Source organism: Oryza brachyantha, chromosome 8 (genome assembly GCF_000231095.2).
Source record: "Oryza brachyantha chromosome 8, ObraRS2, whole genome shotgun sequence".
Taxonomy (NCBI): domain Eukaryota; kingdom Viridiplantae; phylum Streptophyta; class Magnoliopsida; order Poales; family Poaceae; genus Oryza; species Oryza brachyantha.
In genome coordinates, this window is record NC_023170.2 from 4724612 (window position 1) to 4742974 (window position 18363).

The following is an 18363-nucleotide window of genomic DNA, read 5'->3' on the forward strand; positions in this document are numbered from 1 at the left end:
ATCACAGAAAATATTAATATTTACTATGAGCATTTGAATTCAATTAGACTGTTGCAAACAAATCTGGTTAACTACTTGAATGAAGATATAAGACCAAATGAAAAGGTATTTGAAACAAGATGCATCTTGTATATCATCACATTTCATCTAATCTATTAGCATATATCATCAATTGACTCCATGGATCATCATGCCTATCCATAATCACATAGACCTCAATGCAAAAAAAAAAAAAAAAAAAAAAAAAAAGAAAGAAGACAAAACAGGCCAAGATGTTCAGAAGCATCATGGTGTCGATGGCATTGTAGCTGCAACAGAACTAAGTTTGTGTGGTGAAATTTGTCGTGGTTAGGAAAATACTAGTACATGCATTTTACAGGATTATAGAATCAAGTTACAACTTATGAGAAATCAATGACCATTACTGCATAACCTTATCAATCAATGGTATGCCACACCAAATAGTATTACAAAATCACACACACACACACGCACACGCACGCATATCATAGACCAGGTGTGGTTAACGCAGACTGTAACACATCTTCCAGGTACTTCTCTGCAGCTGCATACTGCCTCTTTTTGTCCTCTATAGCAAGAGCAGCTAGAGCTTTGTCCTGATGACAGTCATAAAATATACACATGAAGTAAGTAAAGATTTATGTCTGAAGAAAAGGAACAAAATAGAAAACAAAAGGCATACTGGTGGCAAGTCCTGGTAGCTTCTCAATGTGTCCGCAATGGGTTTAGTCTTTCTCTCTAAATCCTTCTTATGCTCTGCCATTTCCATCAGCACACCATGATTGATCTCCGGTGTATATCCCACTCGGTTGAGCATCGCCTAAAAGATATAAAAGGAGAATAAATCTATAAGGTATAACTGTATATTGCCAAATCAAAAAACAGTGTGCTGCAGCAATGCAGCATAAATGCAAGCATGGACTGAGAAGGGCAATGGATAACTCTATATAGCCCAGGCCTTTAAGTCTTATAACAAGAATAATATCACATAAGCCCTTAAAATTGGAAGCTGCACATGTTTGTAATGTCAACATCATACCATGATGTAAGACTAGTCAACTCATCATAATATGATTAAGTTCATAACTAGCAAACTGTAACATAAAAGGAAATATGTGATGGAAAAGCGTATTGGTGAAAAGGCATGTTCAGACCAAATTCTATCATTGACTAGATGCACCAGCATTAAACAATTTCACAGTTACCCCCAAAACACATATACACATAGTTTTTGCCCTATCTTACAATCCGACCGAAGAAATGGCCACTGAATGCATAAAAATCGCAAATAAGCATCTGATCAAGAGCCTCAGCCTCTTCAGGTCAAGGTTCAGGAAATATGTGGACTGAAATGATTTCAAATTTGTAAAATTTAACTTGATATATCATGTCCTGCAGCATCGTGCTTTACTCACAAGCACAAGGACTAACAACTGACCATATACTTCTAACTTCTAACAGTTGACAGTTAGTAGCTAACAGGATAGGATGCTCTGGCAACAGAGACTGCTTTGTTTAGTGGTAGTTAGCCAAAACTATCAGGTCAAAAAAAGACTTGTTACACCACTTACAAAAGAAGAAAAACTAGTCACCTTATAATTGGAGACTTGGAGTATATATTGGCGTTCCTTTGAGTCCATCATAACTAACTTTGTCTGCCAATCCGTCATCTGTTCCACTTGTTGCTTCTCCACATCATTTTTGAATTTTTCCAGCATCCTTCAAATGTATGTTGTTCATTATATTTTCTCAAGACATCTAGGCAGTTTAGTAAATCTTCTAAAGTCTACTGAGAATAGAGCAGTTTTCCACTCACTTCTTGAGCTCAGTAAGCTTGGTAATGGCCTTCCTTGTGTAATCAAGAAGTGCCTTTGATTCCTTGTGCACCTTGTCCCTCTTCTCCTCCACCTCTGCTCTCCTCAGCGAAAGATCCGCACTAGCCACAACAAAGCTGAACAACCACCATTTCAAAGTAATCAGAGAACAACGAAAAACCAAAAGAAAATAACCACCCCAATCACTATCAAGAGAAACATTAGCATTCTCCACCATCAAGTCGTGGCTACTAAAACGAAGTTTCAGTCTAGATCAGCTGATCAGCACCAAACATGAATGTTGAACTAGCATGTGCTCCAGTCATTCCCTGTTCCTGCTATTTGGTCAACAAAACTAATGGCATTACCCGCGAGGACTATTTACTGAAATTGCAACTTCATCAGAGTTCACCCATGCCGACGACAAAACCACGTAACCTAAACGAATCGACTAATTCGAGGTTGAGATCTCCCACTGGAAATGCGAAGAGTAGGACAGATAGGCGTGTTCATTTGAGAATTACGCTCACCCAAGGGGGGCAAATCTGACTATCTGAGAACCCTAGCCCCCAGCAATTCACCTGCTCATCTCCGTGTCGCGGATGGCGAGGAGGTTCGCGACGGCGGCCACTGCACGAGCGGACACGGCCGCTGGCGGCGAGAGCGCGTCCCGCGCGAGCCCCGCCCGCTCCAGCGCCTCCCGCAGGCGCGCCGCCTCGGCGCGATACTCCGCGGCCTGCGCGCGCAGCCCCGCGGCCGCGATCCCCGCCGCGCGGGACCTCGCCTGCGACGCGGCCGCCAGCGCGCGGAGGTAGGAGACCCCGCGCGCCGTCGGCTCGGGCCCCAGCGAGAGCTCCGGGGGGGCCGCGCCGCTGACGCCGACGCCAACGCCGCCGCGGCCTCCCGGAGCCCCGCCTCCGCCTCCCCCACCCCCTCCGGCCTCCGCCGCGAGGGAGGCCAGCCACGCGTTGACCTCGGCGACGGCGGTGGACGAGGGGGCGGGCCCGGACGCCGGGGCGGCGGGGTCGAGGTGGTCGGCGGCGTGGTCCATGGCTGGTGGAGTGGGTGGGTGGGTGGCCGGCGAGACGGAGAGATCGGCGTTTGAAATTGGGAATTCCAGTGTTTTTTTTTCTTTTTTGTGTTTCGAAAATTCCATTTCCGGCCCAGTCGGCCCATTACGGTTTGGAAAAGGGCTTCTTTGTTTTATTTGCCCATAGCCGAACAAATTTTGCTGATTTTTTTTGTTAAAAATCCTGTTACTCTTACTAAAATTTTAGAAATGTGTGGAGTTCATAAAAAAATAGAAATGCGTAGGTTTAGTTGGGATATGTTTGCCAAAATTTAGGCTATAAATATCTCTTAAGAAACTATAAATGAATACTCCGTATTTTACAACAGAACAAATGAATCACTAATGTTTTTAGTGCTAGCATTTTTTGGCAGGCGAAGTTTGGATAATGAATCAAACAAACCCTGAAATATAAAAATTATAAGACGATAAAATAAAATGGACGACTGACCATGCTCCACTGTTGTGCTGTATTTAGCTGTGCGTCTCAATTAATTCATACTGCTTCGATATATAGGAACTTTATCTATCAGATCAAATATAAAAATCATTATTCCCAACCATTTTTAACTTAATTCCATTTTTCATGTAACCAAGAAAAGCAAACTATCAACCCCATACCATACAAAACTAATAACCAAATATGGAGGTAGGACCTAAAAGGGAACAAAAATGGGATCTGCCAAAGTGCCAACCCAGAAACCAAATTCCTATGCTCCCCCATGTCCCTACTAATGTGATGGTGTCATATGGTCCCATGAAGCCCTAGCTAATGACTCATAAGCAGGTGATCAATTAGCAAATGATCAATGCATATGCATTCCCCTACTACTTCCTTACCAATGAAACAAAGTATCAGAATTAATGGATTTGTCTAGTACATAGTGGTACTAGTACTAAGTACTTTCTCAGCTACATGAGTAGCACATGATAAATTAACACTGACCTAAGTACTATTAATTCCCTCATGAATATGCTTTATCTCTTTTAGGTCAAACCATTAACGAGGAGACATAGGACACTGCCCCAAAAATCATCCAAATGTCAAAAGCCAATGGAATCCCCAAAATTGCACTTCAAAGTCAGCATTGAGATGAAATTAATAAATCTTAATCGAGGCACCAGAGATGTTGACCTTGAGCTATGGCGTGGGCAAACACAAGTATTTATAAATGAAAAAAAGGTTTAGTCTAGTACTCCGTCCTAAAATAAGTTTTTTTATACAATCTTTTACTCTTCGTCTTATTTAAAATTTTATTATGATTAATATTTTTATTTTTATTAGATGATAAAACATTAATAATATTTTATGCGTGACTAATTTTTTTAAAATTTTATATAAATTTTTCAAATAAGACGGATAATCAGCATTCGACACAGAAATCGAAAAATAAAAATTTTCTGGAATGGAGGTAGTACCCTCTTACCAATAATATGTGATTAATGTGCACACAGCTAGTTTTCATTTTAAAACAGTTTTGAAAATATTTAGATAGAATAGATAAGAGTGTTTTGTATTGTTGGTGTTGTTTAGTGGCACGCACGCTCCAGTCCATCATTTGCCACCCTTGCTGCCGTGTACCGTTCCAGCTTTGCGTTTTCAGATACCACCCTATCTTTGCACAAAATTGAACTTAGACCCTCCAATTATTCCCTGACCAAGTATTCTTCCAGCATTGCTTTCAGTGCCTTTCGCTTTACAGAGGATTTTGTTTTTGATCCTTCTGAAATTTTCTCCCAGGTCATTAACTCGGTGCTTTCTTAAATAAAAGGATTGTGTATATAAGTTAGAGGGAGTATTATTTGAGATGAACAGTTCCATGATTAAAAAAATGGCCTATGGTAGTGCTATATATATACAAGCTAAATGCTTGTTATGAAAATAGAAAAATTAAATCTTGTTTAAAAAATATTTTTAATGGGTTAAAACAAGATGGTATGTGTGTTATAATATGTGTAGAAAGTACATAAAAAATCTTTGTTATGAAAACACAAAAAAAGATACTATGCTTAGAAAATTGAGTTGTAGAGGTACACGAGTACAAAAGAGAGACTAGAGCATTCATACTTGTACTAATACAATGGCTCATTTGACGGTAACGGCGGTAGAGTAGTATGGATATAAGGCGAGAAGCGTCTAAGGCTATCAAATGGAGCACTCTCTCTGATTTCTTTTATTTGACGTCATTCATCTTAATTACTACATTTGTTTCATATTATAAGATTTTCTAGTCTTGTTTAGATTTATCAATTGATGGATGTATATAATTTATACATATGTCTAGATTCGTTGCATTCATATAAATTTAGGTAAGGATAGAAAATCTTATATTGTAAAACGGAGGGAGTATAAATTTGTGCAAACATATAAAATTATAAGTCATTTTTAAAGATCATTTAGTAATAAATCAAATTATAAAGTAATAATTATATAATTATATAATTTTTAAAATAAAATGCATAATCAAATAACGACGTTAAATTAAAAAAATGAAGGAAGTAGCTAGATTTGTTTTAACTCAAGCGACAAAAAAAAAATTCAGGATAATACTAGTTTGGCATGCAGGAAGTGGATGATTAGTACCTAGAAAGCTCATGCGTTTGGCTCTAAAATATGGCAAATGGTTATTATTGTACTTCAATACGATATCTTTCTACAGAAGAAAAGAACAAATAAGTCATGCTTTAACCACGCTATTTGAGTCGTGCCTCACTAGGCTCGTCAAACTTCAAGCTACATCAATTGTTAAGCCAAGATCGACTAATATAACTGGAAATACGCAAATTTTTTGGTGTTTCAATTTGCTAACAAAGATACAAATTTTGATTATAGGTTAAAGGCATTGAGTTCTTTATCAAAGATGAGACTATCAGAAGCATACCTGCAGTATATACTGAATGAGAAGCATGCTACATGTCGACGAATTTGTTTGTACTTTAAAATCGCCTTTCATCGTTTTATCTCTACCGCTTAAAAAGGGCGGATTCTGTCGGTCCATGTCCCACGCTAGGGCTGGATAACGAGCCAGCTCGGCTCGGCTCGGTTCAGCTCGTTAAGATAACGAGTTGGCTCGGCTCGTTATCGTAACGAGCTAAAAACTCAACTCGGCTCGTTATAAAACTCGAGCTGGCTCGTTAGGCTCGTGAGTCATGCATAAAAAGTTAACCTAAATATTTTTTTCATAGGTTATAAAAGAAAATGTTTATTTCAAACATGCAAATCATATGAAATTGTATTTAAATATTAAAGTTTGAACCAATAAATCACATAATGAACCTATATAGTACTGAACACATACATTTCAAAGTGAAATCAATGAACGCCGGTGAATCTTGTGTCTTTGGTCTGGCTCGTTAGGCTCACAAGCAGCTCACGAGTCAGCTTGAGCTGGCTCGTTATCTCTAACGAGCTAAAATGCTAGCTTGGTTCGTTAGAAAAATGAAACGAGCCGAGTCGAGCCGAGCCGAGTTTGTCACGAGTCGAGCGAGCTAACGAGCCACGAGCTTTTTGTCCACCCCTATCCCACGCTATACAAAAATCATTGTTTCAAAAAAATAAAAAAAATCAAATGATTTCTTTAAGAAAACCGTTTTTTATTTTAATGGGAGTTGTCTTGACCATTTCTTTTCTCCGTGTATTCGATCATCAATTGCATAGAACTATATTACTGCTCCCTCTGTTTTATAATGTGTTTTATAATGTAAGATGTTTGACTTTTTCTTCTGCAATGTTTGACTATTTATCTTATTCGAAAAATTATTAAAATATTAATTTTTTTGCTCGTGACTTTACTTTATTATAAAAAAATTTTAAGCACGACTTGTAATTTTTTATATTTATACTAAATTTTTAAATAAGGCGAATGGTCAGATGTTGCAACCAAAAAAGTTAAACATCGAAACAGAAACAGTAATTCTTGTAAAAAAAGAAATTGTATAGATAATAGAACTTGGCTAGAGTGCTCTATATTAGTAATATTCTATTGACAATATTATCATAAGTAAAATAATCTCAACCGTTGATTTAAAATTTTATTTAAAAGATATTCCACTATCTATAGTTAATATGATGCTATTAATATATCCCTCCTATTTAAATAGAAAATAATGATTTAGATCAGTTATACAACCAGTCAACCATTACGCCTACGTGAGACATACAAACTTATATGTTTGTCCACGAGATCTACTCAAATCAAAAGAAAATGATTACTATTTTTTCACAATGCTTTTCTTTTACACGTGTATATATTTTCATGAAATTTATAGGGTTTTTAGAAAAAACAACCCCACCGACCTCATGCCGCCACGCAAGCCACGAGGCCCAGCTACATCTACCACCCACACCCTCCAGAAACCGTGGATTTCACCGAACCAAAATAAGGGGACAAATCGAGGGACCGAAGTGCAAAACGCGCAGAACAAAAGGTGCTCCCCTTCCCTCTCGCCTCCTCCTGCTCCTCTGCTTGCTCTGGCAGCCAGCCGCCTTCGCTTTGCCTTTTCCTTCGCCTTCCTCCCTTTTCCTCCTCCACCCCACCCTCGCCTCGCCACTCCAGATCGACCCCCTCCTCCTCCGCGCGAATTCTCCCCGCTCCGGTCTCCTCCGGCGATCAACCTCTTCCCAGGTCGTCGGTGCTCTCGATCTTCCGCCGCGGTCTTTTTTCTTTTTTTAATTAATCCGTGTGCTGTGAGGCGAGTCCCGCCGCTGAGCTGAGCTTCGCTGGGGGTGATGATTTGCTCCCTGCCTCTAGCATCCGGCGACAAGGGAAGGGGGGCGGGCGCCCGTGGTGGGGCTAGGGTGGCGACGGTCCGTGGGGTTGAGAGTTTTGCGCCGGGGAGCTTCGGCTTCGCCCGTTTGCTGGCTGGGTTGTTTTGGGAGTTTGGAGCTAGGATTGAGGGGGGCGGGGGGATCGGTTAGGTTTTAGGTTGGTGGTGGTGAGGAATGGTTGGGGTGAAGCTTCGGTGGGCTGTGTTCCGCTGCGTGGGTTGTGGGTTGGGACTGCACTCCCCCATTTGTTTGATCCAGATTCGTGCCCATCGGTGCTGTGTGTTCTGCTGCGTTTATCTTGTGGCATGTAGCTGGGCATTATCACATTTGGAATGGGACCATTGCTGAACTGTGTGTAGATAGCCTTTAGGTAGCACACACTCATCTGCATGCTCCGCTGTTTTGACATTTCTGGTCACTGTGGACTTAGGTTCATGGGAGTGTAAATGTTGAATGTCTCATGTTCATGTTGTTTGCAATATGCAAATGCACTAGCCAGACTTTCTACGATACATTGGCAAGTGCGCTTCAATGTGGAAATGGTGTACCACATATTTTTTCACACTCTACTTTGGGCCTGTTTGGGGGAGTTTCTCCCAGCTGCAGCTTTTCCCAGAAGCTGCTTCTGCCAGAAGCTGTCCCAAACGGTCCACAACTTCTGAGAATCTATAGTTACAGATTCTGGAAAATGAACTAAGAATCAAGAATCTAGAAAAGCTGGGTTTAGAAGCTTTTCCAGATTCTCAGAAGCTGGCTACCAAGCAGCTGCTTCTCAGAATCTAAAGCTCCCCCAAACAGGACCTTTATCTGTCATTGTCATATGTGACATGTAGTATCTTGCTATTAATGATATGGTAGTATCCCTGTTTTGGTTTATCCTTGTTTTATATTAGTACAAATTGTAACATCAAAGCGGACGTTCTTTACAAACCCAACTACTTTGCCATGTCTTCGGTCATGTTTCTCAATAACTGAACTAATATGTTTTTTTGTTCAAAAAAGGAAAGAAGTTGATTTTCATTTTCTAATAATTACTATCTGCCTTGTCTACGTGTGTTTACAGCATACTATTAACTCTCTGGTGAAAGAGAAGAATCAAGGTTTCTTTAACATCAAGGATGTCAGTTTCTATGAAGGATTTGGATCCAGCTTTTCGTGGTGCTGGGCAAAAAGAGTATCCTTTACTTTCCTCAACTCAGTATACTTTCCTCCATTGCTTTCATTATCTTCATCTTGATTGAAGTCACTTAATTTTCAAGATAACTTTACTTAAGTCAACCAGGGAAAACTTTCCTGTGCTTGTTGAAACTCCTAATTTGGGATTTTAGTTTTTTCTGTCCATAAGTTGAGTGAACACTTACAATGTGCCATGTTGAATTAATTGGTTCTGAGAAGATAACTTAACTGTTATGGCTACTGCTAATACAACTACAACAAATATGTTTGTTAATTTGCAACGCCATTTTGTGCACACATATGAAGTATCCTGACAGGTGCAATTTTCTTGACACATGCTCGGCATAATATTAGCACAATAGAAGTTAATAAGATAACAATGAATTTAGCATCTGTACTGATTTAGCAAAGGTCTTTCTTCAAATATTCATTAAACTTTTGATCTTTTATCAAGAATTTACTATTGACAGTCTGCTCAGTTTACTATTTTATTTGTCCTAATCCAATGTACAAAGCCACTATTATCCTTAATACACTGCAGAGGTTTGGAAATATGGCGTATCGAGAATTTCAAGCCAGTTCCTATTCCTGCATCTTCGTATGGAAAATTTTTCATGGGTGATTCTTATATCATCTTGAAGGTATCAAAGTACATGTCATACAGTGTTGTGATCTATCGATCATGTTTTCTTTTGTACTCCCATTTATATCATTCATACTTTACCTTCTTAAACTAGTCTATCCATGTCCAGTTATTGAGCGTTAAATTATGCTTATTTTATAGCTTGCTCAACTATATAAATGTTCACCTGTTTTATATGGTAAAATTCTTTAGCATTTTTCATGGTAACCATCATGCTTCATGAAAAGTTTAAAAGTTTTGAACCCCCCCCCCCCCCCCCCCCCCCCCCCCCCGCCCCCGCTAGTGCAATATGGCAGATATGTACTGTTCTCCTATGTTTATAAGATACTGATATAGTTTCTTAAATTTTCTGACACAACAGCTTTAAATCTCGTTATAACCATATTATGACAAATTCTCCTCTGAACTTTATATTTTGATATATCTGTTCCTATCTGATTCTCATAGAAAAGGCAGCAGAATGATTCGCTGCATGATGCTCAATCAATTTAATTATTTTTGCTTCCCACAGACAACTGTCTTGAAAAATGGTTCTCTTCGACATGACATCCATTACTGGATTGGCAAAGATACTAGTCAGGTAAAATTATCATCATTAGATGATGCAAACTTGCAGTTCTTCAAAAGTTTGTTGAAACCAGTTCTGTGCATGGTAGGATGAATCTGGAACTGCAGCAATTTTAACAGTAGAGCTTGATGCTGCCCTTGGTGGGCGTGCTGTTCAATACCGAGAGATACAAGGCAATGAAACAGATAAGTTCCTCTCATATTTTAGACCATGCATCATGCCACAGCCAGGAGGAGTGGCATCTGGGTTCAAGCATGTTGAGGTCAACGAGCACGAGCATGAAACCCGTCTGTATGTCTGTCAAGGGAATCGTGTTGTTCATGTTAAAGAGGCAAGCTATCTAGATAACTGTGTTTTCAGAAAAGGGCTATCTATTCATGTATTGATCAGACTTTCTATTCAATTACCAGGTTCCTTTTGCTCGATCGTCCCTGAATCATGATGACATATTTATTCTGGACACAAAGTCCAAAATTTTCCAGTTCAATGGCTCCAATTCATCCATTCAAGAGCGAGCAAAGGCTCTTGAAGTTGTGCAGTACATCAAAGATACATTCCACGAGGGCAAGTGTGAGGTTGCAGCTGTTGGTAAGTCATTGTATTCCAGGCCCTTGTGTGTTCATAGTATTGGAACAATGATATTTTCAATATATGATTGATTGTACTTTTGTCATAGAGGATGGCAGGTTGATGGCCGATGCTGAAGCTGGTGAATTTTGGGGTTTTTTTGGTGGCTTTGCCCCTCTACCAAGGAGAGCCCCTGTAGAAGATAATGAGAAATATGAAGAAACTGCTTTCAAATTGCTCTGGTAATCAATCGGAAATGTTCTGTTTATATACAAGCCCTACTGTTGAAGACAACAATTTTAACTTGTGATCAGTTAATATTTATGAAATGCATCTTTTCAGTTTTAACCAAGGAAAGTTGGAGCCTGTCAATTATGAATCCTTACTGCATGAGTTACTCGAGACAAATAAGTGTTACTTGCTAGACTGTGGTGTCGAATTATTTGTTTGGATGGGCAGAACCACATCTTTGCAGGATAGGAAGAGAGCCAGTGAAGCTGCTGAGGTAATATGTTCTTCTCATTCTCAAGAAATACTTCTGTAATCTCATCACATTCTTGTAAAATATAATGAGAAAATTCATATAATCATGAAAGCTTGGAGTAATGAAAGAGCCATTTTCTGACATGCTTGTGTTTTTGCAACACAGCATGCTGAGTCAATAATTCTGCTGAATTTCTGAATTCAGGTTACCTAGTTCAAATCGCCCAGAAAAGAATATGAACTCTTCTTTTTTTTTTGGTAGAAATACCACATTATTTTATACATATAAGGTACACCTGAAATTAATTCTGGTTCTTGAACTATGTTACCGTAATGCTTGATGTTTGTTTGTGTATGCAGAAATTGCTCTCTGATGATAACCGAACAAAAACGCATGTAATCAAAGTAATTGAGGGGTTTGAGACAGTTATGTTCAAATCAAAATTTAAAGAGTGGCCACAGACACCTGACTTGAAATTGTCATCTGAGGATGGAAGAGGAAAAGTTGCAGGTTTTATATGCAATATTGCTAGTTTCACTGTTTCTTTTCTGTTGATGGAAGGTTCTGAGTTCTGACTTTTCTTTATTACTTTTCTCGAAGCTCTTCTCAAACGCCAGGGCTTAAATGTCAAGGGCTTGATGAAAGCTGCCCCTGCAAAAGAAGAACCTCAAGCTTACATTGATTGCACTGGCAGTTTGCAAGTATGTTCTCTGCATTACCTAACTTACCAATTCTCAAAAATAGTGCTTTTAATATCATCTTGTTTACCAGACAAAATTTCAGATTCTTTAACATTTTAGCATTTTATATTTCGTGTTTATTCTCTCCTAAAATATCTAATTCTTACAAAAAAAATGCTTGTCTGTAATATTTTATTTCTGCTTCGTATGTTAAATTTCTGGGTCTCTGAGAGCTAAAATGTTCATACTTCGATTTTCTCTTCTATATCTGTTATCAGGTCTGGCGCGTAAATGATAAAGACAAGATGCTTCTGTCATCCTCTGATCAATCAAAATTTTACACTGGTGATTGCTACATATTTCAATATATGTACCCTGGAGATGATAAGGAGGAGTGTCTTATTGGAACTTGGTTTGGGAAGAAGAGTATTGAGGTAACATATTATATATATGTAGAAAAGTTTTACTATGCTTTCATGTTTATAGTTATTAGATTATTGAGTTTTGGCTTTATAAGCCACAGTTATTTTTAATTAAGTTATCAATGAAGTCTGGATTTTGGATGATCAAGAAATAACTTAAGAAGGTTCTATAGACAGTGCATGCTTCTGTTTTCTATCTTCTTGATTTGTGAACTGGAAGCAATGATCTATTGATCTATCTTATTTCTGTAAAGCAGTGGCATATTGGATAGCTGAATACTTGCTTTACATGTTCAGTTAGTGTATACTAAAAAAATGTAGGTGATAAAAAATATTTCAATTTATGTTCAGGAGGATAGGGTAACTGCTATTTCACTTGCAAGCAAGATGGTTGAGTCTGCGAAATTTCAGGCTGTCCAGGTAGCCTACTGATTACTCCATATTCCTTTAGTGAACCAGACATATCACCTTGTAATCTTTGATTGGTCTTGGTTACATGCAGACACGGATATATGAGGGAAAAGAACCGATTCAATTCTTCGTCGTATTTCAAAGCTTCCAAGTGTTTAAGGTTCCCTTCTATAAAATAGCAGTAGTTCAGGTTTAACGCGGTGGTCAATTCTTAGTTTCTTTCCCTTGTTTTCATTACAGGGTGGTCTAAGTTCTGGATACAAGAAATTTATTGCTGAAAATGGTATTGATGATGACACTTATTTGGAAGATGGACTTGCACTCTTCCGAATTCAAGGTTCAGGACCAGAAAACATGCAGTCAATTCAAGTTGATGCTGTAAGTTCTCACATTTTTGTTCCTAAATATTTGTTTGAACTTTGAACTCCTTTTGGAATTTTATTATATTGCTTCCAAGCTAACTAGATCTCCATGCTCTTTCACTAGGTGGCATCGTCTTTGAATTCATCCTATTCGTACATCCTACATGATGAAAATACTGTATTTACTTGGACTGGAAACCTTACTACCTCATTAGATCAAGAGTTAGTTGAGAGGCAGCTAGACATAATTAAGGTATGGCATAATTTGCCTTGACAAGGCATATACACTTTTGGAGTTGTACTTATTCAATTTCTGTTGATATTTTGGGAAATAAATATTGCAATAACATCTTGAGTAATTACTCCCTGCAAAGGTTTACCATGGTACTCCACAAACTGCATACTTGTATCCTTAGTTTTCTAATCTGGTAATGGTTTTTAAACCTGTTACTCAGACTGGTTTTGAAGAGAGCACACTGGTAATGGCTACCAGTTGGCTTATGGTGGTTCCACAAACTCCATGCAAACCAGTCGGAGTGGACAAGTCTATATGAAAACCAGATGAACTGCTCAGTAATTGATGTTTCATTTAGGAGAAGTTTTATATATCTGTTCCCTCTTCTTGTGGCCTAATTTTCATCAACTCCAATATCGAAGAAACTCATCCCTCAACTATCCAAACCATGCAAACAATATCCCTGACTAGATATATTGGTAGTTTTGTCCCAGGTGACATCCTAACGGGCTGGGCTGCCTATGTGGCAGACATGGCAAGGAAAAATAATAAAATAAAGGGACAAGTTAAATCATCCATCCAGGCATATTACTTTCATCTTCTTTTTGGTTATTTGTTTTATATGCATGGTTTTGATAGTTGAGGTAACATGCATGGTTTGGATAGTTGGAGGGATGAATTCTTTCTGGTATTCCACATTGACCGATGAAATAAACCACATGAAGAGTCAAGGGACCAAGTACAGATATTATCATATATCAGACTAACTAACTGCAACTTGGGGGGATTTGGCTCCTTTCAGCCAAATCCCAGAATGCCAGAACTGGAAATTTCTAGTTGCAGGCTGGTTGCTAGCAGTTTTCTACTCTCTTGCGAAGAATACTTGCAACTCCTATTATTTGAAATTTTGTTATCTGCCACATACTGGTGTTCCTTCTTGTTTACAATATCTATCGAGTGCTGACATTGTTTGTGCTTTGCTTTCTTCATCACAGCCAAATTTGCAGTCCAGATCGCAGAAAGAAGGGTCAGAAACAGACCAGTTTTGGAGCTTACTTGGAGGCAAATCTGAGTACTCAAGTCAAAAAGTAGGAAGGGAAAATGAAAGTGATCCCCATCTTTTCTCAGGTATCCTATCGAAAGGTAACCATGAATTGAACATTCTATTTTATCTTATTCAGTTCACATTGCTCTTTGGATAGTTTTCTGATCTCTATCTGCTCTTTTATCCTGAACAACACCACCAATTGGGGTCCATGAAGGCAATTTAAAGGTAAGAAAGTGAAATGTGACATATACAGGTCTACCCTGGCTATATTCTCTGTTTTTGCATTCAACACTGAGCTGTGAAATCTATTTAAGCAGATCAAAGAAATATATCATTTCACTCAAGATGATCTGATGACTGAAGATGTTTTCATTCTGGACTGTCACTCGGACATATTTATTTGGGTTGGCCAGCAGGTAGATGTTAAAGTGAGATTACAAGCTCTGGACATTGGTGAGGTAATAATTTATTTTTTCCATGCTAAAGCACTTTAGTGGCATGTCCTTTTCGTTTTGGTCGCTGACTATAATTTTTAATACCGCATCAGAAATTCCTTAAGCTTGATTTCCTGATGGAAAATCTATCCAGCGACACACCGATTTTTGTTATTATGGAAGGAAGTGAGCCTACATTTTTCACAAGGTTCTTCACTTGGGACTCAGCGAAATCGCTTGTAAGAATATTCATAAGATGAACTGTAGTTTGTCTTCCTTTTGGCAGAAGCACCATAATGCTACTGGCTTCCGTTTAAATGTGTTGTACTCACTCTTGTTTTTATTGCAGATGAATGGCAATTCATACCAGAGGAAGCTTTCCATTGTAAAGGGTGGGGGTTCTCCTGCTTTGGATGTAAGATATGCACAAACTTTTAGTTATCTTATGATAGTCTGTCATGTTGGATAACCATTGTGGCATGTTTTTGCAAACTCTTTTTCTGCTAGACAACAATATTCTGTTTTTGTTTTGTGTGTACAGTCATGTAACCATCTAGTCAGGTTTCTCATGATAATTAATGTAAGATACCACACTTGAACTGAATCACCCTTTCGGTTTTGCAATGCAATTTAAACAGAGTTTATAGCATTTTTAGTTGTTAATCTATGGTCTGTGAGTCTTTTTGTAGTTACCAGACCTATCTGTGGATGGGGTACCTTTGCATTTACAGTAATTCTCTAACATGTTACCACTTACCAGAAACCAAAGCGACGAACACCAGTATATTCAGGAAGAAGCACTGTACAAGACAAATCTCAGCGCTCCAGGAGTATGTCCTTCAGCCCTGAACGTGTCCGTGTTAGGGGAAGATCTCCGGCATTCACTGCATTGGCTGCTAACTTCGAAAGTGCAAACAGCAGAAATCTTTCCACCCCTCCCCCAGTAGTTAAAAAACTTTACCCAAAATCCACCACACCTGATTCATCAAATGCACCGTCTAAGTCACCTGCAACTGCTTCTCTCACTGGTTCTTTTGATCACCCTAAACCAGTCAAAGGTATGTGATACAACTGTCTAGGCAAAAGCATTAAAAAAACTTTTGAACAGAGAAAGGATTAATGATTTCTTATTGTTTGGGAAATTCTGTTCAAAATAAGATGGCTCTGAGTTGGAGAAGCCAAAACAAGAGGAAGGTGCAAAAGAAGGCATTAACACCATGACGAGTAGAGTTGAATCTCTCACCATTAATGAAGATGTGAAAGAAAATGAGCCAGAAGACGATGAGGGACTAGCAATATACCCATATGATCGTCTGAAAACTACGTCTACTGATCCTGTCACTGAAATTGATGTCACCAGGCGGGAGGTGAATATATAATATTTTCTATACTTATCTATTACTTATTTATTGTCAGACAAGGTAATGAATAATGATTATATATTCCATTTCATGTTGAATGCAGACCTACTTATCTTCGGCTGAATTCAAAGAGAAGTTTGGAATGACAAAGGAAGCATTTATCAAGCTTCCAAAGTGGAAGCAAAATAGACTGAAGGTTGCTCTTCAACTTTTTTAGCTTGGTCAGGCTTCAAATTCCTCATCCGACCTCCAGCTAAAGTGCTGCTTGATGGTACGAGTCAAATTGTATATCCCTGAATAGCCCTTGGCAGTCTTGGTCGTTGTACAATGTCTGTTTTCACATTGCGTGGGACGATTCGGGACGAATCCTCCATTTTTCTAGTCTTGAGTTTGCTTTTGCTAGTTTCGGCTTATTCTTTCGATTCATAGGTATGCCCTCTCATCGTCACCCATTTTACCAAGCGTTCAGTGCCGGTTTGGGGGTCATACAGGCTTGGTTTTGAGGCTTGCATTTTTGTACTAGTATCCCCCGGTGTGTCCTTTTTTGATTTTTGTAATGGGCATGAGGGAACGAGAAGTATGTACAGCAGAGTGCCAACACTGTAAAATCTCAGTAATATGTGATTATTTTATATTTGTGTGTAAACATCTGGTCATTTATGTGAGAATTATTTATTTGTGCAAGTAGTACTTGTGAAAATGGCTGGTGGCGCCATGGAGTTCGGCTGTGGTACTGTGGTCAGATTTTTCATGCCTTCTGGGTGTGTTTTTTAAACGGTTAAACAGTGTATTTTTATGAAAAATTTCTATATAGAAGTTTACCATCTTATCTTTTTAAATATTTTTTTTTGAACTTTGTGTTAGTTATTTTATCATTTATATTGTAAAATAGCTATTAAAAAAAATCAAACAATCTTTTAACGTGCAAGACTATCCATGATTACGGTTGCGCGTCATTAGATGCACAAATATGGTTGTGTATTCTTGGTTGGTGTATAAGCTGGAAGTTACTGTTTCATTGGCCAAAAGTATTTGTTCATGAGGATGCCATGTGTTATTAAAATGCAAATTATGTTCTGATGGGCTCTTAGCTGCTCGTGCTTATTAAATGGACATGTTGATGTGAGATGAGCCTAATTTTTGTCGTATTCTGATGGAAGCGTGCACGGTAGTCTAGTTTGGACTGATTTTAACCAAGGATGTGCAGATTATCTAATCCAGAGCAATGTTTATGTCTGGACCCAAGTTTTTGTAATGAAATGAACTTGAACTAAATATCTATCCAATACTAAGCCTTAATCTACTTGGGCGACGAATTTCTCGAGGGGTATAAAAAAATAGAAGCATAATAAAAGCTCAAATGTTTGCAAGTGGATACCCATCTTTTTTAAGAAGCTACTTGTACACTGACGGCCATTGACGATCTAATTCACTTCTATAGTCTTCTCACCTGGTGGTTCGGCGAGGCCTTCGTCTTCTTGGATCCACTTTGTTTTCATGGTGGACAACTTGCTTCTTGGTGTTTTTGCTCAATGAAGTCGGAGCCGCTCGCTATTGGGGTGCGGCGATGCTTGGCAACGATGACATGGTGCATTTCTTCCTATGGGGTTTGGTGTTGGCCGTGTGAAGTAAGTAGCTCTTTGGTGGCTTAGTTGATGTTTGTTCTAGTTTGTTGTAGCTGCTTTTCGCTTTGTCGGCATGCTGGCAACAATACCGTGATGGTTGGAAGTCGGCGCTGCTAGGTAGCTAGGGCGGCTAGCTTGGCAACGATAACACATCTTTTGCGATGTTGGAGCCGTCCGTGTCATCTTGTGTCTAGTTTGGTTGTATCGTCCTATGTCGGGCTCCGCTGTTGTGGTGTTCTCGTGCCTTAAGCATGGAGGTTTTTAGCCAGTTTTCCTTAATTAGCAGTGCATTTGTAAAGTTTTTGAGCCCGGTTTTCCTAAACTGGGTTGATTCTCTTCTTCTTAATATAACAGCGGAACAAATTCCGCCTCGGTTTCAAAAAAAAGCAACGGGTCATCTTTTGGGTTTATAAAAAAAAAGTTCGAACACTATATTTACAAACAGAAAATAATTTATAAATAAAACTTTTATATATATGTTCACAGTGATCTAAAAGCCATCAAAATCAACTCTAAATTCAAAGATAAAAATTTAAAAATTTAGCTTATAAATATAAGGCCCTGTTTCTTTCAGCTTGGGATTATTATAATCCAGATTATTGGAGTAAGTTGAAAGAAACAGACAACTTATTGAATTAGTTTATTATAATCTAGAGCCCAACTTATTATAATCTG

The 18363-nt window shown here is 38.6% G+C and overlaps 2 protein-coding genes across 3 annotated transcripts; one reads left to right on the forward strand and one right to left on the reverse strand.

Annotated features, from left to right (window-relative positions):
* Positions 1-280: 280 nt before the first annotated feature.
* LOC102714580 (AUGMIN subunit 1) lies at positions 281-2940 on the reverse strand. Its single transcript, XM_006659899.3, has 5 exons — positions 2417-2940; positions 1838-1972; positions 1614-1740; positions 704-841; positions 281-617 (listed from the first exon to the last, which is right to left on the reverse strand). The coding sequence occupies exons 1-5, from the start codon at positions 2884-2886 to the stop codon at positions 507-509; spliced, it is 981 nt and encodes a 326-aa protein (XP_006659962.3). The 5' UTR covers positions 2887-2940; the 3' UTR covers positions 281-506.
* A 4456-nt stretch (positions 2941-7396) lies between these two features.
* Positions 7397-16747, forward strand: LOC102701470 (villin-5). Of its 2 annotated transcripts, none has more exons than XM_006659171.3 (23): positions 7397-7529; positions 8736-8846; positions 9390-9489; positions 10003-10071; positions 10148-10390; positions 10470-10647; positions 10736-10868; positions 10969-11131; positions 11470-11620; positions 11711-11811; positions 12069-12224; positions 12564-12632; positions 12715-12783; positions 12864-13001; positions 13110-13238; positions 14216-14348; positions 14483-14493; positions 14586-14726; positions 14816-14941; positions 15052-15117; positions 15463-15760; positions 15861-16069; positions 16167-16747. In XM_006659171.3, exons 2-23 carry the CDS (start codon positions 8791-8793, stop codon positions 16278-16280), a joined length of 2853 nt encoding a protein of 950 aa, XP_006659234.1. In that variant the 5' UTR covers positions 7397-7529; positions 8736-8790; the 3' UTR covers positions 16281-16747. The 2 variants fall into 2 exon arrangements, with proteins under 2 accessions (XP_006659234.1, XP_006659233.1); XM_006659170.3 differs by having other exon boundaries at positions 7398-7529; positions 14216-14363.
* The last annotated feature ends 1616 nt before the right edge of the window (positions 16748-18363 follow it).